Source organism: Pithys albifrons, chromosome 3, assembly GCF_047495875.1.
Source record: "Pithys albifrons albifrons isolate INPA30051 chromosome 3, PitAlb_v1, whole genome shotgun sequence".
NCBI lineage: Eukaryota > Metazoa > Chordata > Aves > Passeriformes > Thamnophilidae > Pithys > Pithys albifrons.
Genome location: NC_092460.1, coordinates 18,485,807 through 18,513,352, shown reverse-complemented (window position 1 = coordinate 18,513,352; position 27,546 = coordinate 18,485,807). Strand labels below are relative to the sequence as shown.

Here is a 27,546-nt window from a genome sequence, read left to right as displayed (position 1 = left end):
ATATGCAACCGTGCAAGGTTCTCATTTTTAAGGTCAGGAGCTGCTTTTGAGGTGGCAATATAACTAACTAGTTACGAGGATTGAAGGTAATTGGCATAAGTAGCTAATTAATACATGCATTTTTCAACACCTACAGCACTAATATACTTTTAAGTATATATACTTTAAAACAAATTACAGGCTTTTAATGTTTTGCTAGTTACTTGTAAAACTAAACATCTGGTATTCATATTTCCTAGGCACTGCTCGAATGGCTTATTTTCAGCAGGCGCTGTCCAGTCCAGTGCATTCCTCAGAGCTCATTTTGTCCAATGCCTTGGGAACAAACCTTTACATGTGAGAGGAAGAAGTCCGAGCTGGTGGTGTGTGCAGTGTACTTTCTGTTCAGGGAGTGAGTTTGTGGAGGCTGCTGTGCCTCTGGGGGCCGGGGAGCTGCGCTGAGCCCCAGCTGAGCCCCTGCACGGTTCCTGCACCCCAAACCCCCGGCAGGGTCGTGCCCAAGGGCCACCTTGCTCCAGGAGTGATGTCGGAGGGCTTTTTGAAGCAGAATGTACCGTAGAAATTACCTCTAACTCTGAGCCAAGTGATTTAAGAGGACTAAGCAAGCAAAGCAACGCAACAATGAAGAAAAGAACTGAGGCAACCAGCCAAGCAATACCAGGTTACTCTGTAACCAGGTATATTGTCTTAAAGGTCACAAGTCAGTCACTTAGAACTTCGGGGGCTCCAGAGAGACAAGACCCTCAGTTCAGCCCCTCGGAGACCTTATAAGGATATGTATATATGCTAATAAGTGTCATGAATATGTAGGACGGATGCAGGAAACTTAAAATGAATACTCATATAATGTTGACATATAAGGTGTAGGTGTGTGCACTTTGCGGAACTGACTGGCAGGCACTCCCGCAGTGCTGTGACCCCGCGGCGCATCGTGGCAGGGGCTCCCCTGCGGCGTTCCGGGGGCTGCAGCGCTCCCTCCGCCCGGCCCGGGACACGCCGCACGGGACGAGCGCGGGGCTGGGGCCGCGCAGGGTCTCGGTCCAGAGCCCGAGGAGGCGCTGCCGGGCGGTAGGTGCTGAGCCAGGCGGTGAGCGGGACGGCGGTGGGTATCGAACGGGGCCGGTGAGAGGGGGGGCCGTGGGTGCCGAGCGGGGCCGGTGCGTGGGAGGGCGGTGGGCACCGGGCAGGGCGGTGGGCACCGGGCAGGGCGGTGACAACCGAGCAGTGGGTACCGGGCGGTGGGTACCGGGCAGGGCCGTGAGCATTCGGCAGGGCCTGAGCCACCTCATTCGAGAAGCCGCTACCTTCCCCGCGCCCATTTTTATAACGTCTGCCGCGAGCGGATTGGCTGGGCCGGCCAGCCGTGGCCCCGCCCCCGCCCCGCGCTGCCGCCATGTTGTGCGCCGGGGCGGGGGCGGCCGGGGGCGGCGGGCGCGGGGGGGCCGGGGCGGCGCGCGGCGCCGGCGCGGGCAGGGGCGCGGTGCGGGAGGAGGGCACGGCGCGGGCTGCCGGGCTCGCTTCTGCGGAGGGAATGACGGATGCCGCGATCCCCAGTGGTGGCGAGATGGAGTCGGAGCAGCATCAGCGGACGGAGAAGACCGGCGCGGGCGTCATCGGAGCGGAGAGTAACAGAGCGGGAGCCGCTGAGGACACCACACAAAATGGCGGACGCTCTGAGAGCAGTAGCGCTGGAGAGGCGCTGCTGGTGGCTAATGCTGCTGCAGAGGACAAAGTCCCCACAAACCTCAGCATCACTGGCAGCAGCCAGCGCAGGAGCAGCATCTCGACGGCAAATGAACAGCAGCAGCCGCCCAGCGGTGTGCTCGGTGGGCCGCCCCCTCTCCCTAAGCCCCCAGAAGACCACCAGCCTGTTAGGAAGAACTTTCAGATCCCCAGGAAGAGCAGAGAAAAGAAAGGTTGTTCCTTCCCTTCCCCTCCCTTCTCTCCCTCGCTTCCCTCCATCCGATCCATCAGGCTCCAGGCGCCTCACACGGTGCATGCAAACCTTGCGGTGCGGAGGAGGCTCTGCCGAGTCCGACTCCCGACGCTGCTGGGGAGACGATTTTAGTGTCAGGCTTTTACATTCTTTCCCTACCCCTCCCTCTTTTCTTTCTGCCTTTCATTTTGTTACAAGAAGGAGGAAAAAAAACCCAAAATAACAACCAAATCAAACTCAAATCTCGGCTTGAATTTCAGACCGCTGCTTTAAAAGGAGAAGGTGGATGCGATCAGGGTGGGCGTGAGTTGATTACGGCTCTGCCTCTGGAGCTGCAGTCGTATGTGAGAAGATGGTTCTCTGGAACACGGACATCAGAGAAGATGGTTGGCTTTTCTCTTCCCTCTGACCTCCTCCCTGCAGGAGGGGAGTGTAATCCTGTTCAGGATAGATAAACACAGCAGAAGTGCCATTCTTTGATGATACGCAGAAGACTCTTCTTATCTGGTGAAACTTCTTTGCAGGGGGAAAGGAGCATCCCACGTCCTCGGGCTTCGCCTTGGAAGTGTTTTGCTTCCAAGTGTCCAGGGTTTGGTTTCTTGGGTTTTTTTTGTTTCTAAGTAACTCTTCTTCTAAAAGCCTGTGGTATTTCTTCTCATAAGACTCCACTGGCTTCTGCTTAACTTTGGTACGTGGAGTTGAAGACATCTGATTTCCTCACTGAAACTTTCCTCAGTTCTTTCCCTTTGCAATCTGGGGTCAGTAACTTAGTCCATATCACAAAAATACTTGTTCACATAGGCTTCTAGTTCTTCAGAGAAGAATATAACATCTTCTTGAAATGCTTTCTTCTGTAAGGAAGAGATGAAGGTAGGTTTATTTCATTATCCAGTCTTTCTCTCCTTCCATTATGTCCCCATTTTCTTTCTTTCCCATTGCTACCCCCGGTGGGGTGACACAAATCTGGCAGAGATTCATTGTAAAGGGTTTGATTTGGAGGAAAAAGGTCTCTTATTCATCTGACAGAAAAATACCTGAATTTAACATGGTGCCTCATGCACTTCTGTATACCACACCCAAGTGTGGTTACATGTGAGTACCTTTAAATAAATCTCAGAAATGTTTAGTATTTATCCACTGACATTTGAAGTTCCAATGTGAATGAAAACCTGCAAAATATTTTTTTCAGTCATCAAATTCATTATTTGCCTATGCAGAGCCATCTCCTGCAATGTGCAAAAACACGTAGGTGTGCAGTTCAGATCTTGGGCTTCTGGGGCTTCTAGGATAGAAGTGGAAGCCATTCTTACCTTACTTGAAAAACTGACTTGCTGACATCAAGGTCATTTGAACCATTCTTAAAGTCTTACTTTGTAGTGTAGTTGTCTTTTTTTCCCTTTCAGCCTCCAGAAAGGTTCTTGGGCATTTTAATCATTCTGATGACTTACGGTTTTGGAACTTCTCAAAGCAGGCCTTCATTCAGTCCGTGGTGCTTGTGGCCTTGGGCTTGCTGGTGTTGGTCTCACACCGTGTGATACAGGACAGTGCTGTGGGAGCACCTGTGGTAGCAAAAGTGGGCTGCCAAAGTGGTCTTTGAGGACAACCAAGTTACTGTTGGGATTTCCGTTGTCATTTGAAAAATGGTGCAATTCAATCAGTTCTGGAACTGAACTGGAAGCTCAGCTGTGTGTTCATCATCTGGTGCTGTAGTGGCACATGCTTAGTGGCAAATACATCTTGTTAAATTGCAGAATAATGAGAATGTCATCAGACCTTCTCAGAAGAGCTCTCTTGGCTTTAGCTTCTAAGATTCAGCATCAAACTACATGTGGAAGCTTCCTCCATACTTCCTGCCTTTGGAATTGTACTTGTTATGCTTTTTACACCACCATTTCTTTCTTGGAGGTGCCATCCTGTTGCCTTGGTTATGAAGGCTTAGCTGTTACCTTCAAAGTATGTACAGAATGACTTTGTTGCAGGTATCTGGGGTTTTTCTCCTTTTTTTTTGCTGTTTTTTTTTCTTATTTTTCTTACCTTTTTAAGCCCAAAATGTGTTTCAGTGACAATTTTTGATTGTGAAGCAATTAAAAGGGAAGCATCCTAGAAAATTTAGGACTTGGCTGCTTATTTAGCCTTTCTGGAATCTGTTTCCCTCTCTGGAGACTTAAGTAGGGACTGAAAGTCAACAGTCAATGTGGAGAAATGCATCTGGAGGAAATACCTTACTTAAAAAACCAACTGGTTAGTTGTCACAAAATATTTTTCTGATTTCCTCATTCTTTTTCCTGGTGTAAGAATTCAGGAAACAAAACTGAAAGCTTGTCTGTGAGATTACTTAAGATATGCCTGCATTTGTTTTGCTCCTTAAAACTCTCTTGCAAGTTTCTGTACATACAGGTCATTAACGGTGTTACTGTGTTCTCTTGATTAGCTTATCTATTTTTTTAATATTCCTGTTTAGCTGCTTGTGTTTTTGGAGGTTTCCAAGTCTGGAAAACAAATTTTAAGAATAGAGCACTGGAAGAGTGCTTTTGACTTTTACTGAACAATGAGTGATCCTCATACCAGAAGACTATTCCAGAAATCCTGCTGACATAGCAGCCAGAGACTTTAAGGGGTTGCTTGTTGATTAAAACTGGGTGTTTGTTTCCAAAATCTGCCAAGGTAACAAACAGTCTGCTGTTTCTCAGGCTGAGTGGGGGAAAAAGGTCTCACTTTTATCCATGAAACTCCCAGCGATACTTGCTTGGAGGTCCTGGTTGTCCCTTTTCTACTTAACGACTTTGCCTTTTGTCTTCTGATGTTCCATATCTTTCGTAGAGATGTGTATCTGCTATTTACTATGTGGGAAGGTCAGTCAGTGCTTGAACTGGATAACTGTTTAGGCCTTCTGAGAGCAAAAAACATTTGGGGCTGAAAAAGTCATAAATATTATGGTTCATTTATACTACATATTTTTGGTCTTAATCTTAAAAAATGAAGACTTAAAATGGTGCTTCTCAATGGAATTTTTGTAGTAGAAGCACTTGTGTGTGAAGAGTGCAAGCATTCTGCCAACTTAGCTGATGAGAACATCAGTAATTTACTTATCTTCACTTAAAAGTTGTTTTGGATTTCTTAAGGAGGATGTCTCTGTCTTCCTCATGTTCTGATTTAAAAGCAAACAACAAACCCACTAACTCCAGTCTTTGTTTTCTGAAGTTGAAGCATTAGACAGCTGTGAAAGAGAAGCATGACATGACATGACATGAATCTAAACATCCAGTCCAGTGCCTGTCCCTGAGTAGGACTCATTAATTAGACTCACTTTCCACCTAAAAATACTTAGATATGTTCCAGTGCTGTGGGTAGAACTTGAACAAACCCAGTATTTATTAACTTAACTTTTACTTATGCAGAGCAAGCCAGCAAAACCCACAGTAATTGACTTGTGTTATAAGGATGGTGCAGGTTACTTTAATTACTGGTTAATTAACACAGGTCAGTAAAGGTGCAGCATACCCCCCTCAGGCTTGTACTGCAGCCCTGCAAGATACGTATCTCCCCACTACTGGTCTTTGAAGTCATGCAGGACGAAATTAGCTCAGTGGTTTCATCATTTGCCTGGGAGTGCAGGCCTTGGTGATGCTGTAGAAAGTCTAGTTTAGTACTTTTTTTATTTTATTTTTGTCTTGCCTCTGAGTTCCTTCCTTTAAGTGATGCACAGGCTGTGGTGACATTAAAGTTTCAGAACATCACTGGCCTTAAACACCCCTGGCTTAGGTGACAGACTGAAAAGCAGTGCCTTGCTACACCTTACTAGGGCAGTGTTTCAGGTTTTTATTGATAACCTGAAGTCTGCAGTGCCTCAAGTTCTGGAAGAAAAAACTGCAACAATCTTAAAAAAGAAATCTCAGTTTCTGTATTTTGTAATTTAAGGAATAGATAGACCCCTTCCATTAATCTGTTGAGAGCTAATTGCGTAATAGTCTGGAGGTTGTCCCTAGCAGGAGAACAGAGATTTGCTGCTTTTTGGCAAGTCTGAGCTCACTCATCAGCTTTTCACAAAGCAGGAAATGTTTAAACACAAATGGGAACATAGTTGACAATATTTGGATGTATGACAGGATCTTAAGTGATGTAATAATGTGCCTTTTCCTAGATTTGGATCTGGGAAGTAGGTAAGACATTGTGTACTGTTTGTGGGCACTCTTTGTTGCTCATCCTGTGGCATTTTCTACTTGCTGGGGCTTCAGATGGAGGGGAGAGGCTGGTTTTCACTGAGCACGTATCTCAGGGAAGGAGGGGGAAGGGATAAGGTCCTGCAAACGCTGTTAAGAAAACAGGAAATTTGGACAGGCAGCTGGCAGAGAGAACCTTCTGCCTTAACTGGACCTTTTGAGGGGCTGGCAGGATGTGAAACTCGGATCTTCTGACAGGGACTTCCTAAGCCCTGGTGTTGCAGTGCCTGTTTGGGGGTAGGGTGGAACACGAGGTGCTTTTCCAGTGTGTGTATACCTATAGTGGGCTTGTTTTATTAGTAAGCATTTCTCTTTTCAATACAAGTGCATTCAGTCTTAGAAATGCTAAGTAGAAAATTCATTCCCTTCCAGTTACCTTTCCTGCCATATTGCTGTCAGCCTTTCAAGAATGAAGGCATTGTTACTAAAAAGGATGTTATATAAGCATGATTCTTAATCACTTTCAGAACTTCCGCTCTTAAAAAATCACATACTCATTGTGCTGGTGTTGGAATCGTTGCTTGACTTCAGTTTGCCCATGTGGTGTTACATTCTAAAGTGTGTGTGCAAAGGCAGCATTTACTAGATAACACAAACCAGTTCAGTTCTCATTAGGAACATTCGTTTTATATTGAGGATTACATAGTAAATATTTCCTGCAAATGAGGAAGATTGCTATGTAAATCTACTGCCCTATTATTTAATGAAATTGGAGAATATACTCTAAAGATGTAATTAAATTTAATTTGCTGTTAGAGTAATGATAGATTGTCTTTTTCTGTAAGACTAGTGCTATTGTAGTTCTTCCTAACATAAAATTCTGCACTTCTGGTGCGTGGTTTGGAAGGTACCCTGTGGAGAAAAACACTCTTTTCTGTTGTACTGGTTCAGTTCTCCCAGAGAAGTTATTTTCCTGGCCTCCACTCTCATAACCTGTATTCACATCCTCTGCTGGCCCACCTGGTCTTGTTCTTCTGGTCAGTTTGTCACTTTGGTACCCAAATAGAGATAAAGGAGCCTGGGGACATGAAAGCTTCCCGGTGGGAACTCAGCAAAGGTTTGCCCAAAAGGAGAATTTCTACAACAGCAGATGAAGGGCTTTCCTTTTAAAGCGGTTATTTTAAGGATGAGACCATAAAGCATAAACACAGGCAGTGTTTTTTTTAATAATAGGGACTTATTTGTCTTAAAACAAGGTTGAATTTATATTTAGTGAATTGCCATAAGCGCACAAACACATAACCCCATAATAGTTCTAAAGCGAGGCCAAGCTATGAAACTCTTATTGAGGTTTTTATTGGAACAATTTGTTCCTGCTTCTTAATTAAAAGAGCTAATTAGTTTAATTACAGTTGTGAAAGTTTAATTACAGTGTTTTGCTATACATATGAGGTGTTAGAGTAAATTCAAATTGAGGTGCTTCCCTTACAAACTTCTGACAGTAGCTGCTCCAGAGTAATATTAAAAAGGCATGAAGAAATATGATTTTTTTAAAATGCTGTAATCCTAGGCAACTTTAAGATGAACTTTGTGAAGTCCATCTTTTCCATATATTTGAGGTGTTTTGTATTCTAAATTGAATCATGAAGCATTTGTCTTCATGCATAAACTGTCAATGAACTGAAAAATGTTGGATTTTTTTCACATGTATATTGGTGCTTACTATTTTATTTCTTATCTTTTATAGCACTCTTTCAGGCAGTAGTTCCAGGTTCTCGAGAATTTGAGGATATTGTGAAGATTCTGCATTCTTCTTACTTGGATCCAAGTTCAATATCCAATTTTCGGTACAAGAAAGCCTGCTTAGTTCACAGTGAACTGTTGGAGAAGGAAGTGAGTATATTTGTGGTTTCTGTTCAAGGTCCCAGTCAAATGACAGTTATTTTTTCCAAATCCAGAGGCAGAGACCTGGGGATTATTTTGTACTTATGTGCTTGATACTTAATTGCAAACTCACATCCCCAGAAATGAAAGCAGCTATTTCTCTCCAGCAAGTTTATTAACTGCATAGATTAACTCTTGGCTGCCAGATACTCATAAAAGGCTTAAAGAAAAATTGTATTTGGCACCACTTCTCTCTGTGTAATTTTAGTTTCAAAAATTTTCTTAAACTTTTATGTATTTTTAATAACCTGGAAAGATGTCTTCTTTGCAAGGCCTGATGTTTCCTGTGAAATTTAAGATTGACATCTGTGCCTGATACTAAATTTTCATAGTCTCTGTAGTTTTTGTTGTTTTCCAAGAAGTACTTAACAAGTCGATTACTTGAACTAGTAAGTGGAGCAGCTTGGTTGAGCCACTTCTGCTGTACCTTACCTGGTGTCTCTGAAATCCAGCCCTGGCTTGCTTTCATCACTCTCAAATAAGTTTTTGTTCCCAGTGCTAAAAAGCTTCACATGTGAAATCAATGAATATATAATTATTTACTGTAATTACTATCTTGAAGCTGTAAGATAAACTGAAGCATTTTCTGTCACTGTAACATAAAATATTCATGGTTACAGCTAAAGTGTACTGCAGCTGGTAAAACCCACCTCAGTAGCAGGAAGGTGCATATGCAAAAGTACATGCACAATGTAAGAGTTAAGAATCTGTCTCCTAAAAAAAAGAAGTCTTACTTATGGAGTTTCAAAGGTGCTATGGAAGGCATTGAGCTGGATGGTTCTAGCTAGTTCTGCTACAAATGTAAAACTAAAATGTTACTGCACAGGTTCCTTTGAATAGTGTCTCTTAAAAGCCACAGAAACAATTGAGCAGATTATGCCTCTATTTCCCAAAGGTACAACGTTTTTAAAATTTTAATTTTCTAGTGTCATTTGGATTATCTTTTGATATTTTTGTACACTTGGACCTGCTAATGTAGGTGGGGCTTTAAAACACTGACCCTTGACTGTGACGCAGTGGTCTGTCTGCCTGTGTTGAGAATGTTCTGTACTAACAGTTCACAGAAAAGCGCAGGGAGCTGAAATTCGATGGTCGCCTGGAAAAGGAGCTCTCTGAGAGCTACGCGTTCCTGATGGTGGCTCGGCGTAAGGTGAGACAGCAAAGCGTTGCATAGGAAATACTTTCTCCTTTATCAGTGTTTGGGGGTTTTTATTTCATTTTTTTCTGGGTGTTTTTATTGACACACATAAAGGTACTTCTGCAAAATTCAGCAAATGTAGAAGTGGAAGTGTAGAGGGATGGGAAAGGGATATATTATATATATGTCACCATTTAAATCCTCTATTCTCTGCTATTTGAGGTCTCTCTAATGTTCTCTAGGTTTAGGCTCTGTTTTATAAATAAAAGAATAGATTTTCTGGATGACACATGGGTTTTTATTGGTTCTGTGGTTTTGGTTTTTTTTTTTTAATGAGGAGGAATATTTCATGTTTTCATTGCAGCTGAGTTTTGATGGATTTGGGGGTTTCTTTTGCAACAACAAGGTAACCTGCAATAGCAAATGTACTCTGAGTCTTCTTTGATTGTGTATTTTAGTCAAAGTGATGGAAAGAGAATTTCTGTGCTTTTTCTGCTGTTACAGTATGAGCCAAGATTTCTTAAGCATTCAACCATTTGGCAAGTTTACTTAGGTTTTAAATATTAAAATTCTCTGTATTAAAGCAAGTAATGTTCATAAACAGTGTTTAAGGTATAGAGAGGCTGTTGTTTTTCAAGATAAGGTGAGGCTGTGTAACTGCTTCATACTTAGTTTTTGACTTGCACAGTTTAACAGTGTATAAGGGAATTCAGACTAGTCTTGCCTCTGTTAGGGCTGGGTTTCTTTAAAATCTCAATCTAAATTCTGTAATTGTAATTTCTCACTGTTTGTTCTGTTCATATCCTGGCTTTCCTGATAGACTTGCTTAAAAAAAATGTCTGTTCTCTTTAGGTCCACGGCATATGTGAAAAGGGGCTGGAGGTTGGCCACTCCGAAATAACCATTCTTGGCAGGCCTTCCATGGGTAACGAACTACCTTTTGCTTCTGAGTGCTGGTGTTACTCACTATCAGTTGGCAGATAATGTGATGCAGTTGTGTAAACTTTCAGTGCCTTTTCTATCGCTTACTACAGGAATATCACAGCAAGATATTTTTGCTAAGTAGATAGACATCAGAATGTGATTTCATAACTCTTGTTTTTGACTAGTTCATTTAAATTCCCAAAGGAAGGAGCTAATTCTCATTTTGGCTTAAGTCAAAGCAATATACCTTGTCTTTCCAGGAGAACTGGGAGGCCGGAGAGCTAATGCAGAGTGTGGCTGTGTGTGGCTGTGTTCATACACACACACATGTGCATTCAGAAATACCCAATGGACACAGTAGCTCAGCTCAGTATTGATGCAGATAGAACTAAAATTCTTGAATCCACAAATCCAAGAAGAGCACAGATATATTGGAGACTTAGAAGAGTCACAGGGTGTTAAGGGTGTGAAGGTGCAAGACAGTAAGTTCCTTTTGCGAAGCTTTTCGCATACAAAATTAGGAAATAATTTTGTCATTCTCTCTAAGAGTGACATGGTTTGGAGGTGACATGAATATTGAAAGCATAACAGAGGTATATGAGTATATCATTGTTTAGTGGTGTAGCTGGTAAAGATTCTGGAGCCAATTTATCAAAGCAGTTAAATACAGACTTGGAATGAGAGGAACCTAAGCAATTGTTCAGTTGCACTTCTTTGAGCTGAGGTAATCAACTAGACCAACAAGTGACTGTGTGTTTGAGGCTTTAAAATCTATGAAATAAGTGTTGAAAAGGACAAAATTATTTTACTTTTGCACTTGAGTGTCAGTTGTTGTCATTATTTTGTGTACATTGATCTTTAATTCCATGTAATGATTTTTAAACCCCTAATGTTTTAACAATCAGCATAATGTATTTTGTTGTGTCTTTTTTGTACTCCTCTCAGGTGTATATATCTCCAAGTATGCTGATTTATTGCAGCCTAATCCTCTAGAAGCAGGAGCAACTGGAGATGTGATCATTTTTAAAATAATAAAGGTAATTGTATCTTACTTTTCTTGAATGATTATATTGCTTATCGATAAAACGCATAGGTAGCTTTAACCTTAACGTCATTTAACCTTAACTTTAATTTAATCTGCTTATAGAGAAACTAGAATCCTTCCAGGTTTAAAATCCAATGGTGACATTAAGCTTAAATACACCATAATAAATTTTTTATAAAATGAAAAAATGTATTGTTTTCTTTGAAAGTATGAAAATAATATACTTCTGTAAGTTACTTTTTTAATGGCCTGTTTTATTTTCCCTTCTCTTACTTCCTTTGGTACTTGAAGCAATTTGCCAGTTTTCAGGAAAAAGCTTCTGCTCACAGTTCTTCTGCTTTGTTACAGGGAAGAATGAAAAGCATATATATATGTGACCAGATTGGTATGAAAGCAATGGAGCCAACTGTAAAGACTGTGTTAGATCCAACCCCAAAGCACGAGTGTCATGTTTCAAAGAATGTACATAAAATAAACTCCTTGTTGACTTACCGAGCCTACGAACTTACTCAGGTAAAGCTGAGCATGTGATAGCTGCTTATATAGAAACTTCATAGACAGAACTTTGGAAATGCTCAAATCACTGAAAACACAGCAAACACTGAGCATGTTCTGTGGAGCTGCAGTTAGGTGTGTGGAGTAGCCCACAGGGGCTTATATTAGAAAACACAGAACAACATGTCAGCCTCTCCTGTTTCCCTTGTATGGATGTGATGGAGAAGATCTTCCGATTAGAGTGTAGGTGGAATAGGAAATAGGTAGGCAATGTACATGGGAACTGGAACGTAGGCTGGGCAAGAGACAAGGTAATATGTGGAGTTTGAAGTGAAAAAGTGTAACTGATTTGTGGTCATGAAGTGATACTTGTAAAACGGAAATTGTTGTCTAGGAAAGAGTAGTATTTTTCTTTTTTTTTGCCTTTTTCTTCTCTCTATCTTTCGTTTCCCTTATCAGATTCTCAGGTTTGGAAATGGTTAGGGAGGAGAGAATGGAATCTGTTCCAAGCATTTCTGTTCCTCCAGGTGTTCCATTTCCGTAACTGCAGTAATCTGGTGCAGTCAGGTTATTCTACCAAGTCTGTACATCTCAGGATCCTTGCTTAAAAGCATTCTCTTCAGCATTAACTTCTTTTGTCTTCTGTAAATGAGAGCTGGGCACTGAATCAGATGGCTAAGAAATGAATATATTTTTTCATTTCTTATTACAAACTTGCCTTAATTAACATTTAACATCATAATTTTGTGACCGAACTAAGGATAGACTCCAAAACTCATTGCAATATTTACTTTCCTCAGTGAATTTTTTTTGTTTTTGTTACGTTTCTCTTACCTCATTACAAATATACTTTCAAATAAATGGTGCAAAATTAACTTTTCATTATTGATTATCTCCTGAAGTAGTTTCCATCTGTGAGTAGTTGATAAAGGAGGGAGAAGGTAAAAAAAGAAAGTACCTTAATTGATTGTATTATGAAGTACATATAAGAACAGCATTTAAAAGTTTTATTTTAGATACCAGATTTTAAAGAAATTGACTGTTAGTCCAGACTTCTAATTTAACATTGTGCTCACTTGTTTTTCCTAGTACTACTTCTATGAATACAGCTTTGATGAGATAAGACGAAGACCAAGACACGTTTGTCCTTATGCTGTTGTTTCATTTGGTTATAAAGATGAGATGGTGCAAGGACCAAAATTCTTGCCCCCATCAAGGTAAGCCAGGAAATCAACATGAAGAATTCATAGCTCTTGGCAGTAGCTAAAAATTGATTTAAATGAACAGTGCTGAAATGAATGGGCATGTCACAAGGACTTAGCATAATTAATGCTTCTAATGCAAAGTGAGAAGTGGCAAAATTGGTTTTATGCAGCAGACTGGCCCCTGTGGGGAAGCACTTCTGCTCTTTTCACCTACTTGCCTTCTGTCTCGGTGAAATCAGTGTATAGTTGGGGGGATTTACCTAACTCAGGAAATTCGTGGACATAAAAATGTTCACAGCATCATCTTGCTTGGTATTCTAAAATAATATTCTGTATATTTGGTCACTGAACTCATCACTGGTGTCTTACTGCTGGTGGAGAGAATATCTAAATGGGCAACTGATCACAGCTACCAGGTGATACCTGAGCTGATAGGAAGGCATCCAGATGTGGGAACTCAGCTATGGGGTGCTATATACAGTTGTCAAGATACCTAAAGTAGCTGACCTAAGATGCTGCAATGGGGATAGCTTGAGGTGAGAGTCAGTTACCAGTGTTGCTGTTTTCTTAGACTGATAAATATCCTTAATGTAAAATGTAGTGGTCAGAATTTTCTGTTTCAACCTAGTAATTTTGTCTCTTTTCTTTTGCTTAGATCAAACACTTTGAACACAGATAGAAGAACAGGTAAGAATGATTTGCATTTTTTTGTTTTTATGATACAGACATGGAAGGTTTTGGATGTTTTTCCCCATGTGATTTTATGTTTAACCAGCTTAGTTATGCTGATTGTATACCTTAATTTTATCCTGTACCATGTTGATTGCAGGCATCTCTTCCTGATACTGGGTGATGAAACAGAAACCTTAGTATGTATCTTTTTTACCAGAAAAAACAGAAGTGAACAAAATCAAAGTCTTTTTTTCCTCCCTTCTCTACTTACAGTGTAGTAAGAACCGATCTTCAGTTCCTGAATCTCTCCTTCAAATGCACTTCAAATATGATCCTCTGTCATGCTTTTTTTTGAACCTCATTCAAACAAAACTAGTATGTATGAAAGTGGTTGACAGTTAAGGAAAGGATCTCGTTCCTCAGATGTTGGGATCCAAAATGTGCTTATATAGACAGGTCTAGGTGACATCCAGCTTCCTTTACTCTGCTAAAACATGATAGGATTGAAAACACCATTTTTGTTACCTTTTAACATTATTGTCTGGTCTGTTATTAGTATAAAATTTTCCCTAAAGTGGTTTTGGAGATTCAGCAGCCTCTTTGCTGCCGTTATCTTTCAGTCCCACCTAGCAAGTGGTTTCATTTAGTTTTCCTTTCTCCATCTTAATTTAGAGAAACCTACTGTTACAGTATGGAGGGGACAGCTTTGGAATAAACGCAAACTTGTGTGCCACGTTTCCTTAAAATCAGCAACATGTTCTTTCCCTCCATGCAAGCTGTGAGTATTGCCATTTAAACTACTGTTGTGCTAAAACTCTTTCTAGTAGAGACTGGTGGATTTTGGATATATTGAGATGAAAATCTAAAATACTAAGTGCTTTAAATATGTGAAACTGGACTCAAGTCATCCATGTCCAGAGCTTCCTATAGTTCAGGCACACAACTGTCAACATCTCTTTGCTGTTCAGTGTTTTGTTGTTTGTAGTTTTTTCTTTTTGCATTGAAGTGACACAGACTCCTTTGCAGGAATAAACACCACTGGCATGAGGTAGTCCAAAGAAATTATTTTTAAGAGCATGTGTTTAATAGTTCTTATTTGGTCACTGAGGGTAGGACTATGGGAGGCAAAAAAAGAGGCCTTTATTGTTAATTTTCTTCCTTCCCCCACCCTTTTTCTCCAGTCCTGAGAAGCTTGAGGTTGAAAAAGTTGTCAGCATTGATCAGTTGAAGAAAAAATTTTCACCAGCGTTGTTCTTTAAAGAAACTTACCAAGGAGGAAAAGAAGGTAAATAGTTCTAGCTTAATTTTTTGAAATTCAGGGTTTTCAAATTTACTGAATTACAATTTTGTTTCTTTTTCTTCCTACCTTCTTTCTCTGTGTCCCCTTGTGTTGTGGCAGTGCTGAAGAATGGCATGTACTGTAGCCTGTATGAAGTTGCGGAGAAGTCTCGTTCTGGGAGTCACTTGGAGGGTTTACTTCAAAAACTAGAGAAAGAGAAACTTGTGAGTGCGACAGATTTGACTATTCCTGTTCTTAAAAATAATTTTACTAACTAGTAATTTGAGGCATACTATAAGATCCGTGATCTCACTGGAACTCCTTAGCTGGCATATCATTAAGTATCATATCAGGGCTCTTCTTCGCTCACAACAGAATTTCTCTCACAGTCAGTGTTTATAGTGAGCAGACATCTCTGTTTGAAGCAGCTTACTCTTTTTTTTGCCTGAATACAGGTTCTCGTGAAACCACTTACGGACAGAGGATTTCTTTTTCTCCTTTCTCCTTGGCAAATGATGTCCCCTTATGGTAAGCATGCTCTGTGTTTTTTTGGGTTTTAGTTAGTCTTTTTGTTTTGATTTTTTCAGTGGGTGGGTTTTTGAGTATTGATTTTCTTTCAAAGCATAGTGGTCCTCTCCTTTTTCACTGTTTTTGGTTTGTTGTGTTCCAGACCACCAACCTGCATGGTCCCGTGTGCTTCATGCATTGTTTCTGTTTCCAGAACCTAGAGCTGTAATCAGCTCAGGTAAGTTTGTTCCCTGTTACGAGTGTTGTGTACAGGCTTTTTTAAACATGGATTATTTTCTGTCGAAGACCTTATAGTGTTACAGCCAGTCATTGTGAACTAGAAGTGACAGTTTGCATTGGTTATAGTCATGGGGATGGCGTTCAAAAATATTTATTTCTTCACAAAAGCAAATACCACACATTTTAGGTTAATTTGTTCATTTTTGAGAAAGTAAAATTTTACTCAAATTTTTTGATTGCTTATTCTAAGTGCACATCAGTATTCCAAGAGATCCAAGAGATGACATTTAAAGTGTGTGCATGCCAGTTACTGAGAAACACTCTGTTCTTGCTGCAGTGACATCTCAAAGGCTCCTGAGCTCCAATTTCTGTCAAACACAACGTTAATCAGTGGTTTGAGTCTTCAGGGCGTTTCAGTGGTTGAATGGAGAAAAGTTTCAGTTTGTCATTGAAAGGGCAGGAAGGGCGAATAAATGAATTAAAAAAAATAAATAGATACAACTTTTAGCTTTCTTGAGCTGGTGTTTCAAAGATGTGGTAAAAGAATCTAATTGCTTTCCAGGACAGGGAAATCTGCTCTGTAAAGCAGATTAAATTGGAGATGCTGACTGTATCGAGGACACAGGTGTTAGTGGACCACTGAGTTCTGCAAATGAGCAGTTTGGCATGACTATGAGTATGTTGACTTCTAAGTAAACTTTAAAGCTGGTTACTTCACAAAAAAAAAAAACTTCCCTGGCTACTGAATTATTTCTCCACAGTCATTCCAAACTGTGTTTTACCCAATATGTATTAATATAGAATATTGCTAGCTAGTCATCATTTGTTGATAGATCCATGATTTGATTTTAATTGTGAATTCCCTTTTCTCCTATGGCAGCACAAAGAAGTATTCCATTTGGAATACAGAAAAATTCAACTACCATGGTTTTGCATGAAGGAAAGGAAATCATTCCAGAATTCACAAGGTTTATTCAGTCTCTCCATTTTGCTTTAGTCCAGTGTCGTAAAGACACTACTGGAGATTTCAATGTTGTTGTGGAAAAACATATAAATGAGTATTTGAAAAAATTCTATAGTAGCAATGGAAAAGGTAGAGAATTTATATTACATGAGTATACGTCACGGTTGGATGAGAAAAAATTTCTTTATTCTGGTCCAAGATGTAAATCTCATATTGACGGCTGCTTGCAAAACTATGTTTATGGTTGTGAAGCATATCAGCTGCCTGTTTCTAGAGCTAAGGAACTGGTGGAGAGAAATAGGAAACTTCAGCAGTTCAGTCCCATCTCAGATTATGAAGCCACAGAAGACTACTCTGATTTTGCCAAAGCCAAATGTGGGAGGAGAATCCATGCAAAATACGAAGCCACTGCTGCCAAGCAAAAACTGCCTCTTTTTGGAGATTACGATACAGAAAGACTCAAAGAACTTATTAACTTAATCCAGTGTAGGAAAAAAAATGTAGGTGGCGATTCTGATTGTGAAGACACCAGAAGTAGAAGTGGTCTGAAAAGAAAGCTGGAAAAACAGTCTGAAAGTCTGCACAAATACTTAAAAAGGAGTAAATCTGCAGAGAATATTTATCAGTATGAAGGTAAGTAAGGCTTTAGAGTTTTAGAGTTTTCTTTAAGCATTGTTATTTAAATCTTTATAGATTGAATATTTTTTGCATGCTGTGGATATTACTGCATGGTAGTTCATTTGAACATTGGCCTGAGATCTGTCAGTAGAGATGAAGTTTATGTTGCCTCTTTCTAGGAGACAAGTTAACAGTAATTGTCATGAAAGTTGCTTTTGTTCTGCCTCTTGGAAAGAAGCCACTTCCCAAGAGTTTGCTTAGCTGTGGAGCTGTCCAAAGACTTTCTCATACAGAGTACTAAGCAGAGTTCATATCATGTCTTTGTTGCAGAGTTTGACTTTAGGCTTTGCTGTAATTCCAGGGTAGGCTCCAATACCCTATAAAATACCTAAGAAGTTGGGATTGAAGGGAAGAAGCATAGTTAAGTTTTGAAATACCCAGTAACGTGTAGTGGCACAAAGGAAACAACCTAATAGTATTAAGATTGAATTTTTCTGTACTTGAAATTATCTGCATCCAAACCTCAGATAATTATCACAGATATCATCTGATTTAAGATCTGCCAGAAAAAATACCCTGGCAGATTTCTGTTTCCCTCACCCTTTTCCCAGGGCAATGACAGAAGCCTCCTGCAGAAAGGGAGAACAAGGAGCAGGGCAGCACAAAGAGGAGGGGATTTACAGCAAGCACCCATCATTCTCATGTGTACATGAATGACTTTGGAAGCTGAAGTGACTCATCTTAGAAATAAGTTGCCCTCTTTAGAGGGAAAAAAGATACTGGCATGTAGGAATGGAGGAGACAAAGGGTAGGCTTTGTACTTGGAATTCTGTGAACCTTAAAGGTCTTTTTACATTGATTATTAGCGTAAAACACATGAATGCATTTCTACCTGGCTGTAATCAGAACATTGTTCATAAATAAATTTTTCCTTACCTCCCTCAGAGGTACCAAACTGGCCACATCTATCTATGGTTTGAATTCCATGATTTTATGTAACCCTAGAAACCATTTGCCATGCAAAAAATTTTACCTAAATATTGGGAGCTTAACTACCTAAACATGATTAGATTTTTATTTGTCAAATGGCACTTTAACAATTCCACGTTTCCGTTTATGACGAGTTGGAGATTAATCAGATACTTAAAGTGGTTCCTTAGCCTGTCTTGTCCTGAGAAGAATAATAGCTATGGCATTTACTCATCCAAGGGGAGGAGTAGAACAATAACCCTGTTCTACAGTTATGTTCAGTATAAATAGACATGGTAAAGTACTCATCAGCTTGTGGAGCAACAGTGACAGGATGGAGAGAAGTAAATATTGTGCTCAAACTAACCTTTCTCTTTCAACAAGTGAGATGTGAGTTTTAAAAGGTTTCTGTAAAATACTGAGATCACAGTATGAGACTTGTATTAAAACATAAAATGGTGTGGTATTGAGTGACCTAAAAAAAGGTAATTATTTATCTGGGAGAAAATGCTAGCTTTAGAAAGTGCCCTTTTATCAACATTTACCTGTTTAAAAACTCCTGTTCAAATGTATGTGTACAGTATGAGTTGATGCTAAAGAGTGAGACTGTGGGTATGTGCCAGATGTTTAGGGGGCTGTTGGTTTTGGGTTTATTTTAAGACTTAGTAATGGATTACTTTTCCCCTTCTTGCCCTGTTTTAAGGGGGCAGAACCTCGGATTCCCCACACTCTTTTTTCTCCACTAATTCTGCTGTTGGTGGACACGAGGCTGAGTTCCGGCCGCAGGACGTCCCTGATGCTGCTGCTGCCGACACGCAGAGCCTCATTAAAGTGCTCCTGGAAACACTAGCTACTGCACAGCTGGATGCGGCGGTGGCACAGTCTGTATATCAAACTTTAGCATTAATAAGCACTGATGAAGTGGAAGAGGATATGGGACAAAAATATGAATATGAATCCATTCCAGCTCAGGATCATGAGCTTCCTAATACTGCTCAGGTTGAAAATATTAATTTCAAGGACCCCCAGAGCCCAGAGATTCTGGAACCAGAGGTGCCCTACTCTGTCAATGTTGATCTACAGCTTCCAGATAATGAACTAGGCTTTGAACACACACTACAGTTACAAGTAAGTGAAACTGCTGAGATGCTGATAATGCATGTATTGTTCTCAAATATTATGAGACTGAATGGAAAAACCATTTAATTTTTTACACAGGTAAGCATAGATGAGTATTAACTTCTCTGTGAAGAAGCTTTTCTGTTTGGTAGGAACATACATGGAAATTTTCTTCACTCTTAAGTGTGTATTTCTGGTTCTTTGTATCTCCTCTTTCTGTAATAAAATGAGAGCAGAGTTGAAGAATTCTGACCACTTAAGTGCATGTCCAGCTCCCTTTGTGTGCCTTCTGGGTGCAGTAGAATACACACGTTCCAGGTGGACTTCTGAGAGCACACAACTGGCAGAACACCCTTTGCAGAAGGCCCTTGTGTTTAGGGATCACAGGGACCCCCCCAGCTGCTTGCTCCAGCTGATTACCCTACAGGAGTTGTGGTTTCTCTGTGATCTCTGGTATAGGTACATGTCCACAAAACCCAGCTTCTTAAGTCATATAGCAGGAAGGGGTTTGTCCTACCTGTAATCTCTGTGCTGTTTTGCTTCTAACCATCTGGAATGTGAGATGATACTGGATTGTCTGAGGGCCCAGTACTAGCTGCAGGCAGTGCCTCAGCAGTGCCAACATCACGCAGCTTCCGTGAGGTATCAGAACAACAGCCTGACAAGGGCTGGGGAGCAGCCAGTTTTCCCCTTCTTTCCTCTTTGCCTCAGCCAGCTTCTTTATTGTAAGGCATGTGCTCAGTACTGCCTTAGTTACTTCATGGAAGACCAGGAAAATATCTCATGTAAACATTTCCAGGTTTGACTTGACTTCACTGGTGGCAGAATTGCCAATGTCCTAGTGAACTCAGGTGCATTCTTACTGCCAACTGGTCAGAATGTAAAAGCTTAATAGCCAGTAAAACCAAAAGAAGTTGTTTTGAGCAGAGCCTTTTGACTGTTTTTTAGGAAGCAAGCACTGGAAGCCTAAGTACTTTTGAAGACTACAGTCCTAGTGCTCCTATAGAACATGTTTATCACAGGCAGTATCCCAGCTCAAATAGTACAGGAGAAGCTGGAATGCACTGGAAACTTATTCCAATTACAGGTAAGGTGGGTTTAACTCCTCTGTTCCTACAGATAGTGAATGCAAACACGTTCTAAAGGTTTGTATCTTTCATGCATCCCATTCATGGGTCACATGTTGGTACAAAAGCACATCTATAGCCTGTGCAGTTGTTTCTGGTATTTGATTATTATAGAAATCTGCTGGATGAAAACAGATACCAGTGGAGAATATTGGTTTGGCTACATACTGACATAATTTAGAAATGTAAATGCTTTAAAAACACAAAACTGTAGTTCAGAATGTGGAAGGTGAAGAAACTTGAATGCTGCAGAAAGGATCTGAGGTTTGGGTTATGAGAGGCTTTCATAACTCCTTGCAGTATCACTGAGGCTGTGTCAATAATCGCGAGACTGATGTCCTCCCTTTTTAAGCAAAAACACCTGTGTTCATAATTGTGAGATCAGACATGCAGCTTGCAGTTTGCAGTCCAGCTCCACAAGGTCACATGTGCCTAAAATAAGCTTTGTGAAAGTGAGGATTATAACCTAGTAGCCAATGAAAATGTTTGAATAATGTGTCACCCTGCATGATTTCTAATTTGATTGAGGCAGTTCCTGTTGTTGATGGGACGTTATCTCTGGGAAAACCACTTGTATTCTGCTTTTTCACCAAACTTTTTGATGCTGGTAAATGTACTGTGCTTCTGTACCTTGGCAGACTGTTAACACTTGAGTCTTTGCATTTAAGGTGCTTGGTGGGGGAGGCACAACCGTAATGCTGTTATCAAACTGTTTTGGAGGTTTTAGTGTATCAGTTGTGTGTGACTTTCAACATACGATGATGATGATGAACTCTTCCTATCTAGGTCTGAAATCACCACAAGAGCCACTGGATGCCCTTCCTAATGACCCCCGGGGAATAAATAGACAGAGAAGTTCTGATGACCAGTTTCCATCCTCTCCATTTTCAGACACACAGAAGGGGACAGCAGAAGATGGACACTATACAGGACAAGTGGAGAAACTTGAAGATCAGTATGGGCTGGCAGAGCACTCTTTTACAGCTAAGCATTCCATTAGTGCAGTAATAGAAACAACACTGTTAGAAGAATATAATCTCTTTGCACAAAAGATTCAAGAAATTTTGCAGCAAAAGAACATTGCTTATGTTAGTGGTGTATCCACACCAGTCCTCTCTGCCCGAGAGAGGATAATGAGACTTTCTGAATACATCTGTTTACAGGCATCAGAGGTTTCAGTCCAAGAGTACATAGAGACGCTGAGTGAAAAGTTGAACAGTGTCATTTTGGCTTCTTCATGCATTAAGCACACTCCACCAATTTATTCTAGTCCTGAACCATCAGAAGTGGGAAGCAACACTGCAGCAAACCTTGTGCCTGACACACTGTCTGTATGCAGGGACACCGACACTGCGCTGTTCCCGGAGCCACTGTGCAATAACCTGCTGGAAGAGCTGCATGCCAGTGAGCAGCCTTCATCCAGCTTGCCCCCAGTGAAGGAGAAAATGGATCACGTGAATGCTAAACCAGAGGATCAGGCCTCTTCCAGTGGGGATCTGATGGAGCCACCAGAAAAGACACAGAAATCCCCAGAGATTGTAAACATTTCAACTCAACCAGCTTTTTCTGATTTTATAAGCCAGTTAAAACCTGAAGTATTTAGCAGTTTGGTCGAAATTATGAAAGATGTACAGAAAAACACAGTCAAATTTTATATTCACAAAGAGGAAGAAAGCATTCTTTGCAGAGAAATCAAGGTAAATCTGTTTCAGTTCAACCTCTCTATAATGTCAGGGTGCCTTTCAAATCCAAATGTATGAAACTGGACTTACAAACATAGAGTTTTCTGACATGTATTTCAAAAAGCTTGAATTGAGAAAGTAGGCTGTCCTGTCCCATTTCTTATTTGACCTTTTGAGATAGTCTTGCTTATATTTAGCTTTTACATAAGTCATTTTCTTGTCATTGAAAAGCAGAGCAGAGGCTGTAGGTTGGTTCTTTCTGAAGATCCTGCCAGGGGGTGACCTTGCAGAAAAAAGATAATACAGGAAAAAATGTGATAGCTTACCATTTTAGAAAGAATGTATAAAAACTTACTGTGTGTGCCTTTAGGGTTTTTTCCCTTCCCCTCTAGTTAATTGTACAGTTAACTTTGGGAGATCACTTTTCTTCTGTAGTAAAATGGGTAAGTTGAAAGTGAAATAATAAAAACTGGCTTTAGTTGAAAACTCAGGCTGTTTGATAGACTGTCAGTTGGCCACGACTGACTTGCTGAAATAGCCAGAATGTGTGTTACTGCATCCTTCTGATTAATGTATGGCAGAGACAAGGAAGCCACTCCCTCCGAGATGCATCTGAGTGGAAAAGTTGCCATGGTCATCATTTGGGGATTGTTTTGACCAAACTACCTACTCACTTTTTTTTCCATCTTCTCTTTCTGTGGTGGTAGGAGTATCTTATAAATTTGGGTAATACAGAGTGCCATCCAGAGCAGTTCCTTAGAAGAAGAGCTGATGTAGATAAACTGTTGATCATTATCCAAAATGAAGACATTGCCAACCTCATCCATAAGGTATGTCACACATAAGTAAACATGTGCTATAGAAAGCTGTTGTTACTGGTGAGAGGAGCTCATTTTGAGCCAGGCTGCTTCCTCCTGACAGCACAGCCTTTATAATGCCTGTGTTAGTTGCTGTTTGAAGAAACAAAATGGTTATGGTAAAAAAGCTCTTATCATGTACCCACAATTTTTTCCACCTCCTAATGTGTGTTTATTCTTATTAGTTGTAAAAGCTGTAGAGAGGCCTGAGTTGTTCTGCTTCTAGTTATGTGATGCTCTAATGACGGATGAAGGCAGCTCTCAGATGACCTTAGGTATTCCTGACAGTTGGGGCTTATGAACCTGTGGTGGACAGAAAGTAAAATTATTCCAAGTGCTCAGCTTCCATTTGTCTCATTCCTCTAATGTTCCCGACAGAACACATTCCCAGGCAAGAGAAAAAACAGTAGTCCTTTGAAAATGTGTTTTAAAGTGTGGTGTTTAGCATTAGTTAAGTAGGAAACTTCTGTAGCAGCTTTTTTTTATGACCTTTAGTATACATCTGTGATTTTCTGATGTTTTTAAACAGATCCCATGCCTAGTATCGTTGAAGAGGCTCTCCTGTGTCAACTTTGCAGGGGTTGATAGTTTGGATGATGTGAAGAATCACACTTACAATGAACTGTTTGTGTCTGGTGGTTTTGTTGTGTCGGATGAATCTGTTCTTAATCCAGAGTCCATCTCCACAGGTGGGTGTGATGCTTCCTGAAGCTTTAAAACAGATTAAAAGCCTGAGATTTCAGACCTGGAGAGGTTCTGTACTCACTGCAGTGAAGGATCAAGTCTTCTAATTTCTCTGATGTTTTTTGAGAACTTCAGCTAATTCAGTGTCTTTCTCACCTCAGGGGCCTTATTGAAGGACATGTGAACAGAGATATTTTTGTCTTAAGTTGGTATTGTTAGGGCCATGGAATCTTTTATTCCTTACTACTCAATCCACAGATATGGTAGGAAAAATATTGAAAACCTACATTTTCCCACTTTTTCTTTATTGGAAATGGAATCATTAATGAAGTTACCATTTTTTGAAATAAGTATTTTAGCAATGCAGACCATGTATGACCGAGATCAGCTTTTAAATACCACTGCTGGGCACTTGACCTACAGAAAAGCAGCTCAGTTTGTAATATTGTTGTTGGCCAGTCTGCTCAGGAGACAACCTCAATTAGTGGTGTGACAGTGCCATGATGGGAACAGAAAGCAGCTTTATGTATGTACTGAAGCAGTGTTTCCAGTTTGCATACCACAAAACTTAACTTCTATTCAATATCTTCATAACAGATAAACTAAAAGAGTTCTTAGTGTTTCTGGAGAAGCTTAATAACCCAGATGGAAAATGGCAGTGGAAAGTCCACTGCAAAATACAAAAAAAACTGAAAGAGCTGGCAAGGTAAGTAATGTTCTTCAGTACCACCTGTTGAAAGCTTCAACTTCCATTATGGTCTCCAAAACCCACTTAAGTAGAATTTACTCTTGTGTTTGTCCTCTAATATTTAGACTGACCTTCAATCAAGTATTTCTAACAGTGAGCTTTTCCCTCCATTGTAGGATGAATGCCAATGCCCTGAGTCTGCTCACCCTTCTGAACACCTATCAAAAGAAGCACTTGGTTGAGATTCTGTCTTACCATAACTGTGATTCTCAAACTCGAAATGCCCCAGAACTAGACTGTCTCGTCAGGCTTCAGGCTCAAAACATACAACAGAGACACGTGGTTGTCTTAACAGGTAACCCCCAAATTTGTGAATACCTCTTTCCCTTTTTTCATAATAGGTGTTAAATATTAATACAAAATCTTCTATGTGTCTAGAAAAAAATCTGAAAACACTCTCGAGTTGTGTTGATAATGGAATAGTGGTTGCTGCTGTTGATGACTTCATGCAAAATTTTCAAAGCCTCTTTGGGGATGACAACGTGGTTATGGAGCAGAACTGCCTTCCTGCCTCTGGTGGTTGCCAAAGACAATCAGGTAACGTTAAACACACTTAAATTTTTATTGCCAAACCAGACGTGTGGGGTGGGGGTCCTTTAGACAGTATGCCTTGACTCTTCTCAATGAACAGTGCAGCTGGCAAGGAAAACCCAACTCTCAAGCTACTCTTTTTCTGTTTTAAGTGATGGGGGAAAGGCAGCTGGGGTGGAGCACCAGAGATCTTAAATACAGAAATACAGGCTAACATGGTACTTGATGCACTAGACAGAGTAGTGTAACCATCTTTTCAGCAAAAGGATAAACTTTTCCCTTCTACCTACCTTTATCTACTTGTAGTAGATAAACTGTACTGAATCAGTAAATTGTACTCCTTTAATTGTCTGATTGAATACTTACCTGCTGTGTAACTTCAGATGCTGTTTTGACATTGCCCCCTTTGGAGCTTGGAGTTGGGATTTCCCAACACTAAATATGAACACAATGTGCAGAAGCTTTTAGCACCGGAGTAACTGGACACTCCCCCAGAGGGTTAAGTGTGTATGTTGAGTAAGTGAACACGAGTGGCAGAAGACCAAGACTTAAGTGCTATTGGACTTGCAGACCTGAAGTGTAACTCGCTGTGAGTAGTGTATGGCCTTTCTAACCCAAATTTGTATTTCAATAGAATAGGACTCTTCTCTCTTTTTTAATGTAGTTGTTGTAGAAAAGGATGAAAAGGATGAGGAGGACATGTCTCTGGATTCAGGGGATGAAATATCACAGATAGAAATCTGCAATGATGCCTCTAAGTATGATGCTCATGTGGAAGCTTTGCAGACAGAGGCCAAGGGCCCACATGGAGTAGATGCTAAAGAAAGCTGCTTATCAGTTACAGAGTTACCTCCCGAAGCACAAACTGGCCTGGTGGAAAAGACTTCTAAAAGTGACTTGGAGGAGAAACAGCCAATTACTCCCATTTCTACAACATGCTCTGCTGAGGGAGAAAAACACAATTCAGTTGAACAAACTTTCAGTAACTTCCCAGTTTATAGCAGACAATTAAACATGTCCCATCAATTCAGCCACCTAAATGTACTCACTCATCAGACTTTTCTGGGAACAACATACCCAATTGCTTCTGCAAATCAAAACCAAGAAGGGAGCAATTATTTTCTATCTACCTACAGTCAGAACATGGATACAAAAAAGTCCTCATCATCCGGTGGCTGGAATAGCAGCTCTGATTCTTCCAGGCCATATTCAGAACAGAAATAAACTCTTAAGTCTCTTTTTCTAAGTTGCTGTGGACTTCTCTGTTTCTAAAATGTTGGATTAACAATTTCTATTTTATTCTGGAACAAAATGTTTCTTGTTCTTGTTATCTCAAATGTTTCCTTGTTCTATTTAAATTCCTGATGGCTTTGTCCCTGTTGGAACCATCTGAAAGTTTAAATAAATATATATATTTTTTAACGTTTACTGTACTTGAATTATCTTGTTTGTTGGCACTTTTAAGTTTCTACATTTGTATTTGACCTGTTACTTGGGCTTCAGTTTGAGGTCTGTTTTAATGTAAAACTGAATGTTTGCCTAAAATATGTGAAAGAGCCAGTTGTTTTCTTTTTTTAACTGTAAGAGTATCCAAGTCACTTTTCTTTACATAAATATTAATGTATTTATTTGACATTGACAAAAATTTTGTACAATGTTTTTACATAGCTCTAAGGCAGTGTAGTTATTTTCATGACTATATACTGGATTTTGGCTAAATACCTCAATTAGAGTAACCAATGGTGCAGTTCCATTACAAAAGTCAAATAAACTCTTAATGCACAAGGGACTTGCTAACACATTGCATTGTCTGTGGTTTTTACATTGTTTGCAGCGCCATCAGTGTCTTTACAGCTTTTATCTGGCCATTGTAATTACTGTAATGAGAGAAGGACAAACCTGAGTTTAATGACTGTGTGAATTCAATCTGCGTTAGAAAAACCTTGGTCCTTTCCCACTTCAGTTCAATGATTCCTGGGGCTTTCATGGTTTTTATTTTGTTGTTCATTTGTTTTGTGAACATTGGCATAAGAGTTTTATCTCTTTCTTAATCATGTCTTTTTTAATTTCACATCTTCTCAGTTATAAACTCCCTTCCCCAGTCTCCTAATTGGCTCATTTTGTACCTCATCCTCTGGCTCAGGTTTCTGGAAAGCAGCAGCTGACAGTAAGGAGCTGTGGAGTCTCCAGACGACCTTTGTCTTACTCTGTCTCACTCTTACCCTTGTACTGTATTGCTGCTTTTGCAGGGACTCTTGTCTCTTACTGCTCGTCTTCAGGCTGTCCAGAATCCAGGGTTTAGGGGTTTTCCTGCTTGTAATCTGATTTTAGTACTTTGTGTGGGATGTGCTGTTTGGTGCCAGATGACAGTGTTTGAAACTACCTGTTTCTAAACTCATTAAATAAGTTGGGACCAAATACTGGTTAAAAAAGGGCAGCTTTTAAAAAATGGACAAACACAACCCACAGACTTTGCCCTACAGTTCAATCTTTCCCTCTGTTAACAGTTAATTTATTTGTTCAAATTAAGAACTAACCAATACCACACTGTAGTGTAGCAGTTGTTGTACTCTGCCCACACATGGCAAATAAATAACCTTTTTAGAAAAAAGAACTCCTTGTATTCAGTGTGTCAGCCTAAAGGTGGATATTTAGGTACAAGCAGTTTTATATTGTTAAAAATACCAACAAAGAGTACCCAA

General features: G+C 40.2%; 1 protein-coding gene across 5 annotated transcripts; it reads left to right on the top strand.

Moving 5' to 3' along the window:
* The first annotated feature begins 959 nt into the window (after positions 1–959).
* On the top strand, positions 960–27,458 carry TASOR (transcription activation suppressor). Of its 5 annotated transcripts, none has more exons than XM_071550783.1 (23): positions 960–1,068; positions 7,844–7,989; positions 9,098–9,190; positions 10,031–10,103; positions 11,048–11,139; positions 11,496–11,660; positions 12,732–12,859; positions 13,503–13,534; positions 14,192–14,297; positions 14,701–14,804; positions 14,919–15,022; positions 15,254–15,326; positions 15,469–15,543; positions 16,426–17,142; positions 18,800–19,224; positions 20,164–20,302; positions 21,129–22,039; positions 22,732–22,854; positions 23,411–23,570; positions 24,163–24,271; positions 24,430–24,608; positions 24,692–24,850; positions 25,509–27,458. In XM_071550783.1, the coding sequence occupies exons 3-23, from the start codon at positions 9,173–9,175 to the stop codon at positions 26,066–26,068; spliced, it is 4,452 nt and encodes a 1,483-aa protein (XP_071406884.1). In that variant the 5' UTR covers positions 960–1,068; positions 7,844–7,989; positions 9,098–9,172; the 3' UTR covers positions 26,069–27,458. The 5 variants fall into 5 exon arrangements, with proteins under 5 accessions (XP_071406884.1, XP_071406881.1, XP_071406882.1 ...); XM_071550780.1 differs by lacking the exon at positions 960–1,068 and adding an exon at positions 1,450–1,916 and having other exon boundaries at positions 21,234–22,039; XM_071550781.1 differs by lacking the exon at positions 960–1,068 and adding an exon at positions 1,450–1,916 and having other exon boundaries at positions 25,683–27,458.
* Positions 27,459–27,546: the final 88 nt, after the last annotated feature.